At 60.8% G+C, this 20,218-nt stretch overlaps 1 protein-coding gene and 1 long non-coding RNA gene across 7 annotated transcripts; one reads left to right on the top strand and one right to left on the bottom strand.

The window, feature by feature from the left end:
- Window positions 1–612: 612 nt before the first annotated feature.
- On the bottom strand, window positions 613–19,817 carry PPP1R12C (protein phosphatase 1 regulatory subunit 12C). 5 transcript variants are annotated; one of them, XM_024979381.2, is made up of 22 exons: window positions 19,360–19,817; window positions 15,707–15,837; window positions 15,505–15,623; window positions 8,707–8,866; window positions 6,241–6,385; window positions 6,075–6,149; window positions 4,945–5,018; window positions 4,736–4,863; window positions 4,574–4,647; window positions 4,197–4,355; window positions 4,053–4,120; window positions 3,356–3,493; window positions 3,097–3,187; window positions 2,908–2,991; window positions 2,772–2,832; window positions 2,576–2,661; window positions 2,444–2,490; window positions 2,272–2,365; window positions 1,962–2,066; window positions 1,572–1,631; window positions 1,366–1,416; window positions 613–1,264 (listed from the first exon to the last, which is right to left on the bottom strand). In XM_024979381.2, exons 1-22 carry the CDS (start codon window positions 19,678–19,680, stop codon window positions 1,178–1,180), a joined length of 2,358 nt encoding a protein of 785 aa, XP_024835149.1. In that variant the 5' UTR covers window positions 19,681–19,817; the 3' UTR covers window positions 613–1,177. The 5 variants fall into 5 exon arrangements, with proteins under 5 accessions (XP_024835149.1, XP_024835151.1, XP_024835150.1 ...); XM_024979383.2 differs by having other exon boundaries at window positions 1,581–1,631; XM_024979382.2 differs by having other exon boundaries at window positions 2,576–2,658.
- LOC112442387 (uncharacterized) lies at window positions 3,091–8,279 on the top strand. Of its 2 annotated transcripts, XR_009491458.1 has the most exons (4): window positions 3,091–3,180; window positions 3,604–3,714; window positions 4,164–6,173; window positions 6,771–8,279. It is a non-coding gene; the product is annotated as an uncharacterized lncRNA (long non-coding RNA). The 2 variants fall into 2 exon arrangements; XR_003030498.2 differs by having other exon boundaries at window positions 4,164–8,279.
- Window positions 19,818–20,218: the final 401 nt, after the last annotated feature.

Below are 20,218 nucleotides of genomic sequence, written 5' to 3'. Positions count from 1 at the left end.
ACGTGCACAGCAGCCTCCCTAACCCCTGCTGCCTCTGCTTTCCCCCTCAGCACCACCACCTGCAACACATTTGTTACTGGATGCCTCCTGACTCTCCTCTAAAATGTATCGGATCTTTACCTGTCTCAATCGGTACTCCACCATCGACAGGCAGGCCAGGGCCTGGCAAGTAAAACAGGATCCCGAATGATGGAGTGATTGAATCAATGAATGAATGCCCCAACTTAGAGGATGGCTCCTATTGGGCTCCAGCCGACTGTTGCCACGCTGAACTGAATAGTTTGTACTATTAGATTCCTATTCCCCAAACTTTAAATGCTGGTAACTGACGCAAATTTGTTTCAAAAACTGTAATGGCAAGAGCCGAGCTCCCCAGCCCAATAATCACAGCCCCTATCCCTTGCCTGACTGACCCTGCCTGCTTCGTGCCAAGCCAACTTTTGACGATGTCAGCACTGGTTGGGAGCCTTTGCTCCAACTGAGCGTTCTTCCTGAAGCCCCTTCCCGCCCTTCAGCACCCCACCCGCTCGGTCCTGTGGTCTGGTCACGCACAGCTGCAGCACATCAGCAGGAAGCGGGGCCCCGCCTCCAGCCAAGGATGTAGTCACTGAGTGGCAACTTCACGACTTTTATTTGTGGTGCCTGTGCTTTGTCTCGAAAATACCTTCTCCCCCTGCCCCGGACGGTGGGCGGGGAGGGGGCCGCAAAAAATAGAAGACATCCCTCCCTATTGCACGCGGACCCTATATACAGGCCCGCCTGGCCGAGGCCGGCGGGGCTCTTGGCACATTCTCGGATCCCTGTTCTGGGGCGGGAGGGGTGGTGAGGGTGACATCACACGTGAGAGGGGGACCTCTGGGCGGCCACTCTGGTCCTGGTTCCTGGTCTCGGTGCTTCTTGGTCCTCGGTCCCTCCCGGGTCCCGCTCAGCCCCAGTCCCTGCTCAGCGACGTCCCCCTACCTGGCTCGGCCTCCCGCCTCCATCCCGGCCTCTGATGGCCCCCCCTTGGCTCCTGGGCTCTCTGTACTCCCCTCCCAGCCTGGAGGGCCCGAGGGGAGGTTATGGCTTCTCGGAGACTCCCCCGGGAGCCCTGTCACTCGTGCTCACGCGGGGGAAGGGGTGCGTGTGGCAGAAGCAGCTGTATAAATATGGGTGCAGGGGAGGGGCTCCTCCAGAGTCACTTGGAGAGTTTGCTGATGACGCGAATCAGGGCTGCGTTCTCATCCTTGAGCCTCTGGTTGTCAGCCCGGAGGTCGGACAGGGCCTGTGAGGTGGGAAGACGGGTCAGCCGGGTGGCCCTGGGCAGGCTGAACCCACGGCCCACCCTGGCTGGCTCTCTGCCCTCAGCTCCCCGCTAGCATTCACCTTCAGTTCCTCCTCCAGTTCGGCTGCCTTTCGCTCCAGGGCCCTGCGCTCCTGGAATCAACAGGGTAAGGTTGGACGGGGTGGGGAACTGGGGGGTCAAGTATGGCGGAGAGGGGCAAGCAAAGGGCAGAGGTCAATGCGGACCTCTTCCTCCAGACCATAAGGGCTCGTAAGGCCGGGACATATCTAGTCCCACCCTGACTAGCCTTACTCACGAATCTCTCCAGCTCCAAAAGGGCAGGCCTCTCTGCAAAGCGCTCCTGCTTCTGGGGAGGACAGAAAAAGAGCAGGGGTCAGACAAGCAGCCGCACGGCCACGGGCGTAAGGGGAAACCAGTAGAGCAGAGTAAAGACATCCGGGGCCGAGACTCGCTGCGGGCCCGAACCGCCCGGCCCTTCCGGGCCCGGGCCCCACCCCTGAGGTATTGGCCCCGCCCCCAGCCCCCTCAGTGGCCCAGACTCCTCCCCGCAAGGATCCCACCAGCCTTTCCGGGTCCCTCCGCCCTGGGTGCTCCGGATGGTCCTCCCTCCCGGAGACCCGGAGCCGGCACCCGCACCCTCGCCAACCCCCTCGCTTCCAAGGCCCCGGCTCCTCACCTGCGTGGCGCGCTCCAGCTCCACCTTGAGCTGCGCCAGCTGCAGGGTGGTCTCGGTCAGGGCCTCGCGAAGGCGCTCGTTCTCACTGCGCAGCTCGGCGTACAGCTGCGGGCCCAGGAGGGACAGGGCGTCAGGCTCGCCGGCAGAGACGCGGCAGGCTTGCGGGGGTGGGGTGGGTGGCTGCGGCCCGGCTGAGGCCGGAAGGGCGCAGAGTGCGCGGGTGGGTCAGGCAGGGCCCCTGGGCAGGGGGCGGCAGGGCAGGGATACAAAGCCAACTGACGGGGGCTCAGTTAACGGTGGGGTCGCGAACCTTCCTGAAGCCTCCGTCCGGCTCGTCCGGTTCCGGCTCTGGGTCTGGGTTGAGGTCCCGCTGCCTGCGGGATGAGGGATCGCCCTCGGGAGTGCTGCGGTGGGGGCGGGGAGGCCGTCATGGGGCGCCCACGGCCCCACGACAGCCCAGACCCGGCCTGCCCGCCCCATACCTGGTTTCTGGGCTGCGGTCGGCCGGCGCCGGCTCCGCCTCCTCCCCCTGCGGGCGGAGGTGGGGTTCAGCGGGGAGGGGAGCTGGGCCCGCCCCCAGGCCCACCCGCGGCCCGCCGGGCGCCACCCCTCACCTCGGCAGGGCCCCTCCACTCCTTGCCGACTCTGCGGGGCTCCCTGGCCGCCTGCGGCCCCTGCCCTTGCCCGTCGGGCGCCTCTGCTGGGGGAGGGGCAGGAATCAGCCCAATGCTGGACAAGGGGTCCCTGGGCCCGACCCCCAGGAAAACCGGACGCGGGTCAGGAGGACTACCTCCCAGAGACCAGCCTCACCTCTCTGGGCTGGGCCATCAGTGCTCTCGACCCCGGGGACTCGGGGTCGCCGGGAAGGGTCCTGTGGGGAGGGGCGGAGGTCAGAGAATGAGGGCATCTCTTCCCACCCACTGACCGATCACCTGACCCCTCTCACCAGGCTCTGCACGCTCGACTTCTCGGCCTCCGGGGCCTTTCCTGCAGCCTTCTCTGCTTCCTTCAGGTCCGTCAGGGTCACACCCTGCACGGGGAGTGGGCAGTCGGGGTGGAGGGGCCAGCCCCTTCAGGATGGAGTCCAGGCCCCTGGCCCCTCCTCCCTCAGACCGGGGTCCGTCCCCTCCCACACCTGCGTGGACCTCCGAGACTGGCGCATGAGGCGAGAGCGCGCTTTCCGCTGAGACTCAGACTCCTCGTCCCGCACTGGCATCTGGTAGGTCCTGAGTGAGGGGCCCGACTTCAGAGAGGGCTCCTCTGGACCCTGTCCTGTCCCATGGCCGACACTCCCAGGGGGAGTCGAGTTCGGCCAGAGGACCCTGGGACAAGCTCCCCCAGGTCCACCCCCACCAGCCCCGGGGCTCCTGGGTAACGCTGGGGTCTCGCCTCACCTCCGGCGGTCCCGGGAGTCCGCTGGAGGCGCTGCGGAGGCTACGGGGACATTGGGCTTCACCGGGGACTCGGGCTCGGGGGTCCTGGGGGGAGGAGTGGAGTTACCCAAGGGAGGAGGAGGCCTGGAGATCTCAGACCTGTGTGAATTCATTCAATCGGCAAGTATTACTCAAGCTCGCCTTACGTGGCGGGCACCCACACAAAGCAAGAAGCTAAGGAAACGAATAATCTCTGCCCCATGAGTCAGATCTGAGCAGAAACGATGCAACATGAACAGTCACCACAAGAAGACAGGGTCCCACAATGTCAAGAGGATAAAGTAGTCTGGGGAAAAACGAGCCAGGACCGGAGCCCGGAGGTATGCCCGCACGCTGTGGGGGTGCGCGCAGGGCGGGTGGTGGGCCTCCCAGAGAAGCTGACATTTAAACAGACCTGAGCGGGAGGAAGGAAGCCCTGTGGGTGTGAAGGGGGTTGGTCGCAGCGCAGGGCCAGAGTCAGAGAGGAGGGCAGGAGAGGGGGCAGGGGCCCCCGGGAAGCCAGAACACCGCAGCCTTGGGCGCTTTTACTTGCGGCACCAAAAGGGAAACTGAGGCCAGGAGTGGTGGGAGGCAGGGAGCGGACCCCAGAGAACCCCGGGTACAAGACAGGAACCCCGACCTGCCCCCCACCCCGGAGAGGCTGTCCCGCCATACTCACGGGCAAGAGGGCTCCGGCACCTTCTGGGAGGGGGTTGGGGGGACTCTGGCAAGACGGGGCTCCCGGCCCTGCGGAGAGAGGAGACAGGCAGCTACTCTCCCTGCTGGGCAGGGTCTGCTCCCCGGGCCTCCCCCCAGCGCTCACCTGAGTGGACGCACCCTCCAGCCGCGAGGAGGACGCGGAGCGCTGCAGCCCGGCCCCCGGGGTGCCCTCAGCCCCGCGCCAGTCCGTGGGCCCCAGAGCCCCAGAGCTGCCAGTCTTCTGGAGGCCAAAGCGCCTGGAGAAGGGGGCCTCCTCGGGGGTCTGGAGAAGAGAAAGGTCTCTGTTACCACGACAGGGCCCTTCTTCTCAAGAATTTCACGTGCTGCCCCCAGAAGGCCCACAGCAAACTACCGCCGGGGACGGGAACAGCCAGGGAAAGGCCGCAGGAGCCCCAGAGGGTTCTGGGCCCGCGGTCTCCACCCCGTGGCCCTGACGCTAGGCTTGGGACAACCCCGCCCCACCCCCAGGCCCCCACTCACCACAGGGCTCCCAGGGCTACAGGGCGGTGGGGAGGAGACGCCGTTGAGGGCTCTGCATTCTGCAGGGGGTGGCTCTGTGGGGTGGGAAGACGGACACCTCAGAAGAAGCATCAGCCCCTCCTCATCCCTCAGACCCGGGGGTCCAGGCCCCCCGCCCCTCACCTGAGGGGGCTTCTTCTCCCTCGTCCTCGTCCCGGATGGGGGTGCCCCCTGCCCCCCCGGGCCGGCGCTCCTTGGACAGGTCCTGGAGGGAGATCTTCTCGCGGCTGCTCAGACGGCACACGGAGCTCCTGGTGGAAAGGGGAGGGTGGGTGCTGGGGCCCAAGCACTGGGGGCCTCCAGCCCACTTCCCACAGGGCGCCACCCCCTACCTTCGGTGTTTGCTGCTGGAGGGCCCCTGGGGCTCCGGGCCCCGGCTCTGGGCAGCTTCCTTTTGGTTCCGAAGCTGCAAGGGGGAAGGGGCTGCTGGGAAGGGGGCAGGACGGGCAGACCCTCCTGGGTCCCACACAGAGCTGTGCTGGGGGGTGGACCGGGTGCTTTGTGGACTCGTCTGCAGAGCGCCCTGGGTCTCCAGTGAGTACTCCTGGAGCCTCCGCCTCCGGGGACCCCCGGCACACCCGGACACAGCTGCCTCCCCCACGGCTGCTCTCGGCCAGTTCCGCCCGAGTCTTCACACCTGAGCCGACCCCACGGCTCCGCCTCTCCTCTCAGCAAACCTCAAGTGCTGCAGGTCCCCCAGAGGCCCCCAGGCTTCATCTGTGCCCTCAGCGCCCAGAAACCCTGCCTCACCCACTAACCCTCCGGGGGCCCCTGGCCCCCTCACGTGCTCCTGCCTGGCTTTCAAGGCCCTTTGGGGTCTGCCCCTGTCCCTGCCCCGCATCCCCCTCCGGGTACCATCTGGTTCCTCCCCCAGCCTCTGCACAGTGCGGCTCCCTCAACATGTGGGTGAGCCGCCCCTCCAGTCCACCAAGCCGAAACCACCACCTTCTCCCTCAATGTCGCCGCGGCCAAGCTTTAAACAGAGATCTGACCCGGGAGGCCTCAGATGATTCCTGCTACCTCAGAGCGCTATGAGACAGGTGGGTTCTGAATGCTTTGGGTCAGTAACATATACGCCACTCGTTGCACGACACGTGTTCCAGGTAACAGCCCGCGTAACTCATTTAGCGTGACCATTCACGCTGTTTAGTATTCTGCCCATTTTCCTGAGGCCCGGAGAGACTACCGGACTGGTCTGAGCTCACGCAGCAAATGAAGGGCAGAGCTGGGATTCAGATCCCAAATCCAGCCGTTTGCCCCTTCCTTCTGAGTTTTTCCAGTGACAAGGCCTGGCCCTGCGCTGGTGCGGGGACATCCCAGGGATGACCAGCTCCATCGGCACCCCGAGATGCCCAGCGGTGCCGCTGATCACAGCTCCCCGCTGGGCCCCGTCACTGGCTGGGGAAGGGCGGCTCCCCAGGTTCGCGGAGGCCCCCGGTCCTGACTGCAGATGGAGACTCACATCCTCCTGCTTCCGGGCCAGTTCCTCCAGCAGGCTCAGCACCTCCTCGTCCGCCAGGTCACAGGGACGCTGCCCCTGGGTGGGCAAGGGTTAGGGCAGGTGAGGAGTAGGCGGAGGTGGAGGCCCTCCCGCCCCGCGGCCCCCAGGAGCTAGGCCAGGCCCTCACCGCGTGGGTCAGCGAGTCCATGCCCCCGCCGTGCTCCGCCAGCAGGCGGCAGGCATCCTCCACACCCCAGTGGGCCGCGGCATGCAGGGGCGTCCAGCCGTCTCCGTCACGCAGCTCCGGGTCGTAGCCAGCCTGGAGGAGCAGCCTGGGGGCCGGGGAGGTCTGGGTTCAAGGGCCGAGACAGGGGCTCGGGGCTAGGGGCCATGGTCAGAACCAGCTGTGACAGGGCCGAAAACAGGCCTGGGCCTTGAGGCGCCCTTCACCAAGGAGACGCTTCTGCCACGGGCTCTGACCCCTCCCCAGCCTATCAGGTGGCCTCTGGGACCCTGCTCCCTGAACCTGCAGGGCTCAACTCCTGACACCTCCCCTGTGCTGGGACAGCCCCAGCGGAGGTGGAGGAGGGTGTTCCCCAGTGCCCAAGTGCAGAGAAAGGCTGAAACCCCCCAGGAGGGGCGGCGTGGGGGCGGCAGGGTTCCAGGAGCCCACTGGCTTGGGGCAGCGGTTCTCAGCCAGGACAACGCTGCCGCCAGGGGGCGTCTGGAGATGTTTCTGGCCGTCACAACGTAGGGGCAGTGCCGGGGGCACCAGTGGGTAGGCTGAGGATGCACCGAAACCTCCCACAACGCAGAGGACCGCCCCCCAGCAAGGACGGATCGGGACCAAACGCCAGTGCCAAGACGGAACCCCGGCTTAGAGGGTTCTTTCCCAGGAGATCACCACCACCATGGACCACTGGATCTGGAATCTCTGTCTCTCATAGCTAGGAATGGCCAGCTGAGTAGGGTCTGGCAAATGGGGATGTCAGCACTAAGTGTGTATATCACTTCTGGATTGTTCTCTTAAAAGAAACAGACATTCACTCCTTTGGCCCCCTTTCCTGCTGGCTGCCTGGGATGCAGATGCAATGGCAGGAGCTGAAGCAGCCACCTGAGACTCAGGAGGGGAAGTCACGGGCAGAAGAGGGCACAGCCTCCAGGGCTGGCCATGTTACCAGGCCTGACCATTCACAGTGTCCCATCCTCCTTGCCACAGGGATCAGCCCTGGGATAAACAGGTGCCCAGATAGTATAGGACCTGGGACTTTCACTGGAACTACAGAGGATGGGGCACCCTACCTCCAAATTAGAGGAGACAGCCAGGATATGAGCCCCAAGCTATCAGGGGTCATCTTAAGTTCCTTACTGGAAAACATTCCCTTCTTTTCCAGCCATTCCGTGCTGCCTGCGGAATCTCAGTTCCCTGAGCAGAGACTGAACTTGGGCCACAGCAGTGAAAGCCCAGAACCCTAACCACTAGACCACCAGAGAGCTCCCCCAGAAAACCTTCCTAAAAATTCATTAACACAGAAGTGAGCAGAGATAGAGGGATTCGCCGGAACTCCATTGTCATACTAAATACAAGGGGAGCCTGATAAGAAGCAGAACCAGCTACTCTGACAGGAAGGGGTGAGGCGGTCAGAAATGGGACAAGACTGATGTGGGGATGAGAGAAAGGGAGTGTACAGGGCAACAATTTAAAATATGTATGCACCAAATGACCTGGCCTTAAAATCCGTAACACAAAACACACAAAGACAGGGAGAAACAGGAAAGCCCCACAGGCGTAGTGAGACATTTTACCACATTTTATCACACTCTCTCACAGCAACTGACAGAAGCAGCAGATGGGAAAAGAAAGAATCACTAGGGATACAGAAGATTTAAACAGCATGAGTACAAAGTTGACCTAATAACCTATATACGGTGCTGTCCTTGACAACACACTTCTTTCCTGGCTGACACTGACTGGGGTGTGAAGCAAACCTTGACAGATCTCAAAAATTAGGACTCACAGAGAACCTGCTCTAGGACCACAGCGAGATTAAGCTGGGAAATGAGCACAGGTGGACTCAGGAAGTATGGAGGGTTCAGCTCCAGACAACCAGCTGGCTTTACTGCAATACAGCGAGTCATGTGAACTGCTCTTGTTTGCCAGTGCATGGAAAACTTAAGTCTATTAAGTGTGCAATAGCATTATGTGTGAAATAAAACCCAATGTACGTAACTTAAAAAATACTTTATTTTGCTAAAAAACGTTCACCGTCATCTGACAATGCAGGGCTGCTGCAATCTTCAATTTGTTAAAAAAGAAAAAGGAAAATACTATTGGCGAAGTGCAATAAGAGGAGGCATGGCTCTAATGAAACCGTGACTAGAAAACCCCGTATATTTGTAAATTAACAACATGCTTCTAAATGATCTCTGGGTCAAAGAAGATTACAAGCTGGAAACTGTCTTAAACTGAAGGGCAGTGAAAAGCCTGCACATCCAGACGTGGGTGCAGCTAAGGCTGTACTTGGAGGGAAACGCATGTCTTTACTGCACAGTGAGAAAGGGGCAGGAACAGACGAAACCCTCAGGAAGGCGTAAAACGGAGAGAAGGGACCAGGGCGCTGGGTGCGGGGGCAGGGGATGAGGCCCGGCTTACCTCATCACTTCGATGTAGCCCTTGGCGGCGGCCACGTGCAGGGCGGAGGCCCCCGTGCGGGGGTGCCGCGCCTCGGGCATGGCGCCCCCGTTCAGCCAGCACCTTGTGTCGTGAAGCAGCAATTCCTCCTCCGCCCGTTTGGCTGCCTCCACGTCCACACCTGGGAGGACCAGAAGCGGTAAGAGGTGGGGTACCCCCCGCGAGACCCAGGGCGGCACCTGGCCTGTGTGCTCCCTGGGGGCTCAGGGGAGCCGGGCCCCCCGCGAGACCCAGGGCAGCACCTGGCCTGTGTGTGCTCCTTGGGGGCTCAGGGGAGCTGGGCCCCCCGCGAGACCCAGGGCAGCACCTGGCCTGTGTGCTCCCAGGGGGCTCAGGGGAGCCGGGGTCAGCACTGTCACTTCCCAAGCGGGCAGCCGTGGACTGCACTGGGGGTCCCTGCTGGGGGCTGGGGGATCTCAGGTCTCACCTCCCCTTTCACTACTGATACGGCCCTTAGCCCGGCATCTTCCTGTGTTTTGTCACCTTCATCACTCACAAGAGGACAAACCAAGCAGAAGCCACTGAGGACACCCAGGCCACTGGGGCGACAACACCCTCACCAGCCACCCCCTGCGCCATCTGGGGAGGGGCCAGCATGCTTCCTCTCGTCGGTTTCAGGAAAAGTGCTCTGAACTCACCGACGAGAGGGCAAGGGGAAGCTTTACATGAAACAGAAGTCGATTCTGGATCGAAAACAGGCAGCCCTGTTGAGGGCGCAACAGTCCCTTCCAACCGTCACGGAGAATCTGTGGTTTGCCCATTAAGAGCGGTCAAGATGGCAGTCAGAAATGGGCATCTCCTCTAAGGGCTGTGTGCTCCTCCTGGGAGCTTTGTTCCTGTCTGCTATTTTTCCCACTGCGGAACTGCTCACTTGCCCACGTGCAGCCGAGGACGGAGCCATCCTGCATGTGGTCGGCAGCCGTGCAACCACGGAGCAGCTGCTGAGCCAGGCTGCAGACCGCCAACATGCAGGATTTCAAAGCGTAGAAAGAACGTGCAGCAGCTCACGAATAGTTCCTTACACTGATTGCACACAGAAATGACAATGCCCTGGACGTTCGGATTAAGTAAACCATGTTCCTAAAATGAACCTCACCTGTTTCTGTTTTTTTAAAGTGTCTTCCTGTAAATCCTTGATTATGCGTGTGGCTGCCTCTGGCTTCCCACTGGACAGTGCGGGCAGAGAAGCGCGTACTCGGCGCTTGGCTCACAGCAGTACCAGGGGGCCCCGGAGCTAACAGCCTTCACGAATTTGCTTTCAGGAGCAGGAACCTTGGCACACCCTTACTACAAGGTTGTAAACCCTGCCCCAGGCTATGCAGGGGCCCCAGTCCATGGAGGGGCCCCAGTTCGTCCAGGTCTGGCAGCTGGGCACTGGGACTAAACTCCGCTGGGATTGCCTCAGGGTGCCCTGGCTGAGGAACTCCCAGGGGAACTATTCCAGGAAGGTCTGGCTGGTGAGGGCTCACCCGCAGGCCAGGAAAGTACCCGGGACTCAGAGACCCAGCCCCTCCCGCCCGACCTCCTTAAAGGGAATCACCTACATTCAGTCCTATTATAGACACAGGCGCCTGGCGGGCAGGGAAAGGCGGGGTTTGCAGACCTTCTTCTGCAGCCACAGTTAGTGTCCTGCCTGTTCAAAGGCATCCTTCTGCAGTTTTGTGTTTTGTGGAGATTCGCCCGTGTTTATTAACAGAACTCCTGATGGAGGGGGGCAAACCAGCATCTGTGCATGCAGGCAAGCTGTTCAGTTCACACAGGTTTATCTATTTCACCAAACGTGCGATTCAGTGGCTTTTAGGACATTCACTATGTGCCGCCATCAACCCTATCTATCTGTACCTGAACTTTCTCATCACCCCAAAAGGAAACCTCTTACCCCATCAAGCAGTCCCTGCCCAGAGCCTGATAACCACTAACCCACTTCCTGACACTGTGGATCTGCCTCTTCTGGACACAGCCTATGTCTGTAAATAAAGTTTTAATGGCTAATGTCCACACCCACTCTTTTGCATATCCCCCTGGCAGTTTTCCCTATCACAGATCACTCTTCTACAGAGTACTGATTGATCTCTTCTGGATTTGGCGTTGGCCCACCCTCACCCTCTCAACTGAATGAGGAGCTCCCTCAGAATACATCCATCTGAATGCAGAGTTCCAAAGAATAGCAAGGAGAGATAAGAAGGCCTTCCTAAGTGATCAATGCAAAGAAAGAGAGGAAAACAACAGAATGGGAAAGACTAGAGATCTCTTCAAGAAAATTAGAGACACCAAGCGTACATTTCATGCAAAGACGGGCTCAATAAAGGACAGAAACAGCGTGGACCTAACAGAAGCAGAAGATACTAAGAAAAGATGGCAAGAACACACAGAAGAACTGCTACAAAAAAGATCTTCACGACCCAGATAATCACAATGATGTGATCACTGACCTAGAGCCAGACATCCTGGAATGTGAAGTCAAGTGGGCCTTAGCAAGCATCACTATGAACAAAGCTAGTGGAGGTGACGGAATTCCAGTTGAGCTATTTTTCAAATCCTAAAAGACGATGCTGTGAAAGTGCTGCACTCAATATGCCAGCACATCTGGAAAACTCAGCAGTGGCCACAGGACTGGAAAAGTCAGTTTTCATTCCAATCCCAAAGAAAGGCAATGCCAAAGAATGCTCAAACTACTTCACAACTGCACTCATCTCACACGCTAGTAAAGTAATGCTCAAAATTCTCCAAGCCAGGCTTCAGCAATACATGAACCGTGAACTTCCAGATGTTCAAGCTGGAGTTAGAAAAGGCAGAGGAATCAGAGATCAAATGGCCAACATCCTCTGGATCATCAAAAAAAGCGAAAGAGTTCCAGAAAAACATCTACTTCTGCTTTATTGACTATGCAAAGCCTTTGACTGTGTGGATCACAACAAACTATGGAAAATTCTGAAAGAGATGGAAATAACAGACCACCTGACCTGCCTCCTGAGAAATCTGTATGCAGGTTAAGAAGCAACACTTAGAACTGGACATGGAACAGATTGGTTCCAAATAGGAAAAGGAGTACGTCAAGGCTGTATATTGTTACCCTGCTTATTTAACCTGGAGAAGGAAATAGCAACCCACTACAGTACTATTGCCTGGAAAATTCCATGGATGGAGGAGCCTGGTAGGCTATAGTCCATGGGATCGCAAAGAGTCAGACACGACCGAGCGACTTCACTTCTTCTTCTTATTATTAACTTAGATGCAGAGTACATCATGCAAAATGCCGGGCTGGATGAAGCACAAGCGGAATCAAGATTTCCGGGAGAAATATCAATAGCCTCAGATATGCAGATGACACCAGCCTTACAGCAGAAAGTGAAAAAGAAATAAAAAGTCTCTTGATGAAAGTGAAAGAGGAGTGAAAAAGGTGGCTTAAAGCTCAACATTCAGAAAACTAAGATCATGGCATCTGGTCCCATCACTTCATGGCAAATAGATGGGGAAACAGTGGAAACAGCGGCTGACTTTATTTTTCTGGGCTCCTAAACTACTGCAGCCATGAAACTGAAAGACGCTTGCTTCTTGGAAGAAAAGCTATGACCAACCTAGACAGCATATTAAAAAGCAGACACATTACTTTGCCAACAAAGGTCAGTCTAGTCAAAGCCATGGTTTTTCCAGTAGTCATGTATGGATGTGAGAGCTGGACCATAAAGAAAGCTGAGCACTGAAGAATTGATGCTTTTGAGCTGTGGTATTGGAGAAGACTCTTGAGAGTCCCTTGGACTGCAAGGAGATCAAACCAGACAATCCTAAAGGAAATCAACCCTGAATATTCATTGGATGGACTGATGCTGAAGCTCCAATACTCTGACCACCTGAACAGAAAAAAAAGAGCTGACTCATTTGAAAAGACCCTGACGCTGGGAAAGAGTGAAGGCAGGAAAAGAAGGGGGCAAAAGAGGATGAGATGGTTGGATGGCATCACTGAGTCGATGGACATGAGTTTGAGCAAGCTCTGGAGTTGGTGATGGACAGAGAAGCCTGGCGTGCTGCAATCCATGGGGTCGCAAAGATTTGGACAGGACTGAGCGACTGAACTGACAGCCTCTCAACACTGGGAAGCTCGACGGGGAGGGTGCCATTGGGTGACCTAGGAGTGGAACTGCTGGAGCACTGGGAGTGAGGATCTCCAGCTACAATCCGTGCCGTCCGTCTAGCTGTTCACACAGAGGATGGAAACACCTCCATGCCGTCCGTCTAGCTGTTCACACAGAGGCTGGAATCACCCGTGTGCCTGCCAGCCAGAGAAAAGAGCGCCGTGGCTGGGCCTCGCCAGGACTGGAACTGCCTGTCAAAGCTGCCCACCTCTGAGAGTAACCAGCCAGCATCCCTGTCCTAATGTTGGGATTCCTTCCAGCCCAAGTCTCTGTGGGTCTGACCGTAGCCCTTCTGAGCAAACTGGCCAGGAGGTCCTGGGCTCGGGCCGACCCCTGCGGCCCAGGCTGTGAGCAGTGTCTGGGGAGGGGCTGTCGCTTGGAGCTGCCAGCGTCCAGGCCCCCTCTCTGCTTGTCCTCACCCCTGCGCTCACCCGATGTGGCTCCAACATGAGGAGCCCACAGCCTGGCTCCACAGGCAGCTGCGTCACCAGGCCTGACCATCCTTCTTGCCACACGACTGGCTCAGGGCAGGCTGTGACCAGGGTGGCCCTAAGGGCAGAGGGCTGGGGCTGGGGCTGCTGAGAAGTCTAGTTCCAGTTCCGCCGGGGTGTCAGCCTGCACTGCTAGGAGCCACACTAAGTGCCTCACCGAGAGAACCAGCCTAGGAGTGAAGCCAGCACAGAGCTCAGCAGGGAGATGGGAGAAGGCTTTCAACTGTGTCTGCACCCCGGATCAAGCCACGCCTGAAGTCCACATAACTCCTAGACTTCAGTTACAGAGGCCCATGAATTGTCTTCCTCTTAAAAGTGTGGTAAAGCACAGATTCTGCCCACCACAGTCCACTGAGGCCTCATGTCAAGACAGGCACCGTGGAGCCACATCACCGAGGCCTCCGGATTTCAGAGGCAGCTGCGCCCCACCCCCAGCAGTGCAGCGGACAGTCTTCCCAGTAACATCACAGGCCTTTGTGCCTGGTCGGTCCTACAAGCCAACCGCCCCCCCACCCCCGCGACCTTCAGCCCGCAGGAGGGGCACAACGGGTCACTGTGAGAAGGTGATCAGAGCTCTGGGCAATTCCGGCAGGAACACACAGGAGGCCTGAGAGATCACCCGGCCCGGTGGCCTCCAAGCATCGCCCTGCAGGCTGCTTTTTAACAACAAAGGGAAGAAGACGCCTCCATAGCAGAGTCACCTTGGCGTCCTCTGAATGAGGCTCAAGGTTAACATCACCAATAACAGGGCGGACGGAGTTGTCTCCCTGCAGAACTTGCTGGCAAGTTCCTGCCAAACCTGCAGAACTGACAGAGCAGTCAGGTCCAGGCTGAGGGGCCATGTAAACAGGGGAGGGGTGAAGGCTGGTGCGGGCGCAGGCGGGGCCGGGGGAGGGAAACTGGGCAGGTCCACCCCCGCGGACAGGGAGGGCGCACAAGCAATCACAACAAGAAGCTGGAAACCCGGAGTCCACACTTCAGGATTCCACTTACGGAAAATGTCCAGGATGGGCAAACCCCCCACACAAAGCCCACGGGTGGCCCCCAGGGCTGAAGGGGGAGGGGAGGTTGGGGGTCACAGCCCAGGGCTCGGGGTTTCTTTGGGCCTGATCAGAATCATCCAAACTCAATGTGCTCACGGACACATAAGCTTTAGTATGACTACGCTAAAAAGACAAAACAAAACACGAGCCCGCACGTGTCTAAAGGGTGAAGAAAGCGCACACTCGGACACTGTATCTACACGAAGCTGCTGAAAACCCTGGTGAGCCTCAGCGGAGGCTGCCCTCATCGGACTGCTAGTGAAACCCGGCTCAGCGTGTGAAGTTGTCCAGGTGAAAACGTGGAGAAGCGGAGGCAGGAAAAGCCCGGTTCTGTCTCTGCTTCGCTTCGCTCCCTACATCTGAAGCAAACCAAGGCTCCGGAACTCGGCTCGCCCACCAGCGCCTCGCGCCCCGCGGGATTCCTGCGGCCACCAACACCTGCCCAGGGCGGAGCCTCATCCCTCCCAACCCGAGCCAAGCTGGGAATCACCTGGGACACCCGGCCGTTCTTCAGCAGCCTCCCCACGCCTCCCCCATGGCCCTCCAGACCCCCTGGCCCCACGCTCACACCTCCTCACAGATGCGGCGCGGCCACCACACCCACTCGGAGGAGCAGATGGTCACCCAGAAACCACGCTGGTGACGGGGCGAGGGTGCTCACCATCTCCCACCTGTGGCCCCCCCAGCGAGTGGTGCCGGGCGAGTCCTCCCCACGGTCTAGTCATCAGCGACTGTGAGAGGGAGCGCGGGAAGGTGGGCGCCTATTACAAGTCACACAGGCTCCCCCTAGAAAACTGAGCGTGGCCAGGCAGGGAGTTTAGGGGGTCCTGGGCCCCCTATTAAGGACCCTGGGGCGCAGTGATCCTGAGTACAGCAGACCAGACCCCCAGAAGACTCAGCATTCCTCACTGCCCCCCACCCCTCAGCACAACTCCTGTGCTCAGTTTCCTCAGTCACCCCGAGATGAGCCAAACGCTGCCTCAATTACTTCTTCTCGGTTAAACGGTCCAGGCCACACTGAGACCCTGGGGTCCGGGTCCTTGGCAACAGAGGCCCCAGCGGCAGGAGCCCTGCGCCCCGCCCCAGGCCCACCTCGGCGGGCAATCTCCGCCTTCAGCAGCGCCTCCATGGCATCGGACTCGGCCAGGTCCAGAGGCAGGTCCCCGTCACTGTTGACTGCAGCGATGTTGGCCCCGTGGCTCAGGAGGTACCTGGGGAGGCAGGGGCGGGCCGCGGTCAGGACGGAGGGGTCCGGGCCCCACGCCCAGCGGGCCGCCCACCCTCCCCGCCTCACCTGGCAATGTCCAGGTAACCGCAGGAGGCGGCCACGTGTAGGGGCGTCCAGCCCTCATTGTCCGCCTGGTTCACCGTGGCGCCCTGCTCCACCAGGAAGCGCACCACCTCAAGGTTTTCGTCGATGCAGGCCTGGGGGGGTGTGGCAGGGGGTCACCCTCACCATCCCGGACCCCTCTGCGTGCCTGGCAAGGCAGGACCCCGCCAGGGCCTCAAGGGGGACCCAGGGCCGACCGGGCAAGGATCCGGAGGAAGACCCCAAGGGTCCTGGAAGGCACCATGTCCGCGGGACCCTCCCAGCCCTGCACAGCCTGGCTTCCCGGTGGCCACGCCAGGCAGGCCTCTGGGGCTCACTGGTGACCGTGAGAGGAGGAGCTGGCCAGAGAGGAGAGGAGCTGTAGGGATCCCGAACCATGCCTGTTCACGAGACGCACCCCAGTCACCACGGAGGATGGGCCCCCAGAACTGAACCCAAGGGAAGAGACCCAGGCTCTCCTCCTCAGACCCAGCAGACTCTCCAGGAGAGCTGACCACAGCCCTGCCGTGTCCCTGGTGGGAAGACAGCAGACCCTGGGGCCCAAGGCCATGCGGGGCTGCTAGGGTCACCAGGTCCCTGCGAACCTGGGAGGGGGCGGGGCAGTGGTGAGGGTCCCGGGCAGGATCCCAACACTGGGAGAGACGGCTGAGAGAAGGTGCGCCCAGGCCTGGGGCCTGAGAAGAGGCACAGGGTGCCCCATCATGGGGCGTCCACGGGCACCTTCCCCACTCCAAGGGCTGTCAGGGTCTTCTCTGATGGAAGAAGAGATCCCAGCACCAGGAGACCAAAGCCCTCGCCGGTGCCGCACAGCAGGCCAGGGTGAGAAAGGGTTTCGCCCGGGACGCGTGCGAACACGGAGTGGGCACTGGGCCTGAGCAGCGCTGAGGGACAGGAGTGGACCTGGCCTCCCGGGTTCTCAGGGGAGATTAGCCTCCGACTCCCTCACCTCTCCACGGCTAGTCGCCTGGAGCAGGGGGAGGAAGCTACGAGGGCCAAGAGCATGAAGTCATGGAAACTCAGGCTGCAAAAGGGGGGCCACACATGCCCTGGGAACGGGATGAACTCTGGGCGCCGTTTATTTCCACCGGTTGCCATGGTGATGAGAGGGGGGGCAAGGAGGGAGACAGGCCTTTCCCTTTCAAGGACCTGGACGGGCACAGGCATCCGTGCGAAAGATGCCTGCGGCCTGGGCGCCAGGGACCAAGAATCCAGGCCCCGCCCTCCTCCTCAGACCTGGGGGTCCAGGCCCCCCGCCCCTCCCCCCTCAGACCCAGGGGACCTAGACTCTCCGACCCCCTCCCTATTTACACCTAAGAATCCTGGTTCACAGTCTTTCCTATCCCAGACCCCAGTCACTAATTACCAGGTAATCTGGGGATGAGGCAGCCTATACCGGCCTTGTCACCTTGTCGAGGGGTAGGGGCTGGGATGTGAGACCTCCTGGGGTCACAGCCAGAGCAGGGAGCTGACGCCAGGGGACCTGCTCCAGGGGGAACAGAAACCACGGCTGCCGGACTCACCCAGACAACATGAGCGACTATCCCGCCTGCCTGTCCGGGGGTTTCCTGGGACCTGGGACTTTCGGAGCTAAAAACGAGGCCAGTCTTGGGCAAGCTGGCACAAGCTGGTCAGCAAACACCCAGACCTGACCCAAAGCCCCGCTGGGTGACTCCCCCTCTCTGCGCCTCGGATGGATGCCCTAATCCCCTCCAGGCCTCTGGCAGAGCCATGGCGAGTGAGTTCCTCTCGCCTATAGCAGGAAGGCGAGAGGGACCCCACTGACTGACAGGGGTGGCCTTCTGCGGGGCAGGGTCTGGGCCAAGGGACAGGCTGGGGAGCGCAGCCCAGCCTGAAAGGCAGGGCCAGGAACGCCTTCAGAAAGGTCCCGGGGAGCCGGGGCAGGGACAGCGGTGCAGGAAAGGGACTCGGAAACCTGAGGCCCCTGCCCCGGGCATGTCAAGTTCTGAGACCCTGTGAGGCCTCAGGAAGGGGGACCCTCCTCTAGAGGGAGGAGGGTGACCCAGAGAACACTGCGGCCTCTGCAGGGCACGGGCCTGGGGGTGCTGGGGTGGGGCGAGGGGGTGAGAGACGGCACCTGGACCAAGGGCTGAAACCGCCAACTGGACATCAGGTACTTCCTGCAGGGTGTCCCTGCCAGCCCATTCGCAGGCAAGACGCCTGAGGCGCAGAGAAAAGACTCGCATTCGAAGCCACTCACTTGAGGAGCCGAGATCAGAACTCAGGACTGGCCTACCCTCCTGAGCTGCAGTTCCTCCTGGGAACCTGGCACATGGGCCCCTTCCGGCTCCTCCCCAGCCCCCTGCTCCCTGCCCAGGTTCCCTTCCCTGGGTCCTCTCTGGGTCCCAAAGTAACCAAACCCCAGGGGTTCTGGCAGGGAAGAGAGGGCTGGGGACTGGACCAATTTGAGGCGACTAGGAGGGAGACAGCCTCGGGGACAGGGGGTCCTCTGTGAACTGTGCCTGATGGCCCCACTGAAGAAAGGGGGTGGGGGGTCACAGGAGCACCCCGAACCAGAGAGAACCCTGGTAGTGGGGCCTATGGTGGGCCTGGTTCTGGAACAGAAGCAGCTCGAAGGCAGCGGTTAGCGCATCTGGGGAAGCCACGAGGGCCCAGGCTGTGGACAGAGGGGAGTAACCTGGCTCTGGATCTCTTGAGAAGGTGACAAGATCGGGGCTGGGAGAGACGACACACTCTGCAGGAGGGGGGCGCTGCCCAGATCCACAGGAGGGTATCCGGGCAGAGAATGCAAGGTGACCAGAGGATAGAGAGGCGGTCCAAAGCCAGGAAGAGGTGGGTGCTTCGAGTCTGCCCAGAAAAAAAAGGGGGGTGTGATGATGCAGACCTGGCCAAAGCAACAGGAGAGAGAGGGAGAGAGGAGGTTCCTGGAGGAGAAACACCCCTGAGAGAAGGCCTTGCCTTGGGAGGCAAGAGGTGGCACAGCCCGAGAAGGAGAAATGACGGAGGACATGAGGGTGAATGGGGGCAGGGGAGACGGCCTGAGCTGATCCGGGCAAGGGAAGCACTCACTTCAGGAGTACAGAGCCTCGAAGGTGGGGGCTCAGGAAAGAACACCCTTAGATAGCAACAGATGGCACGGGCCGGGGATGACAGAGGTGGCCCCACGCTGAGAGGCCGGGCGGCAGGGAGAGCACAGGCAGGGAGGACGGCGATGCTATGCTGCTGGGGGTGGAAGGGTGGGGCACTGGTACCTATGGGGGAACAGGAGGCACCGGTGGGGCTGCAAGGGGCACAGACTCAGGAAAGAGGCAGGCCCAGCACTAGATGGCAGAGTCGAGGTGGCACGGATGGCGATCGCACGGGCGAGACTAGCAGAGAGCCCCCAAGGTCGGGAAAGAGCACCGCGAAGTGACAAGACAGGGATGCACCGAGCTGAGGCCGGCAGCGACGGTTCGGGGCCAGGGAAAGGGCGGCTCAGAATGGCAAAAGCCAACGTCAGCTCCAGAGGCTCAGGGTCGGGAGAGGGGAGCCCCAGGTGGGACGGAAGGGAAAGGGGGACGGCTCAGAGCAGGGCCGGCCGGGGTGCCTCCGGGCAGGGGAGGGAGGGTGCTCCGGGCGGCGCAGACCCGGGCGCTGACCTGGTGCAGGGCGCTGATGCCGTCGGCGTTGGTGGAGTCGAGCACGGCGCGGGCGGGCGGCGGGGCGGCGGGGTCCAGCTCGGCGCCGGGGCCGGGGTCGGCCGCGCGCAGCATCAGGCGCGCCTCGTCCAGGTCGCCGCCCGCGCAGGCCGCCAGGAACTCAGCGGCGCGCTCGAAGCGCACGGTGCGGGCGCGCCGCTCCCCGGGGCCCGGCTCGGCGCCCGCCCGCGCCCCCCACTGCCGCAGCTGCTCCCGCCGCCGCTCGCGGGCCGCTGCTGCCGCCGCCCCGGGGCCCGCCCCGGGGCCGTCCTCATCCGACATCGCGCCGCCCGCCCGCCCGTGAGCGAACGAGCGAGCGAGCGAGCGCCAAGGACCGAGCCCCAAGTGCCGCCGCCGCCGCCACCGCCCGCCCCCGGGCCGCCGGGAACTGCCGCCAGCCCCGCGCCGCCCAAGGATCTACCGGCCCCCGCCCGGCGCGCAACGTCACCACGCCGCCCCGGGGCGCGCTGGGAAATGGAGTCCGCAGCCGGGAGAGGTCGTGGCAACAGCCTCAGAGAAGGCCGCGGGGCGGAGTGGAGTGGAGTCCACAAGCGGAAATCTGTCTCGGCCACATTCCGGCCTCGATCTGCCCCGAGGTACACTGGGAAATTCGCGGCTCAGCGGTTTCAAAAGGAAATCTGAGTAAGAGGATGCCCCCTGGGGGTGCTGGGAAATGGAGTCTAAAGGCCGGAGATGTGCCCCGGGGCATGTGGGAAATGTAGTTCAGAGTATCAAGGAACCCAAGCGGGAAACGGACTTGATAGCCCGGGAGTCCTAAAAAATACAGAACTAATTTTTCCATACACCTTACCGCTTTCCT

Source organism: Bos taurus, chromosome 18 (assembly GCF_002263795.3).
Source record: "Bos taurus isolate L1 Dominette 01449 registration number 42190680 breed Hereford chromosome 18, ARS-UCD2.0, whole genome shotgun sequence".
In the NCBI taxonomy this organism is placed as follows: domain Eukaryota; kingdom Metazoa; phylum Chordata; class Mammalia; order Artiodactyla; family Bovidae; genus Bos; species Bos taurus.
This window is presented reverse-complemented; position numbering and strand designations above follow the sequence as displayed.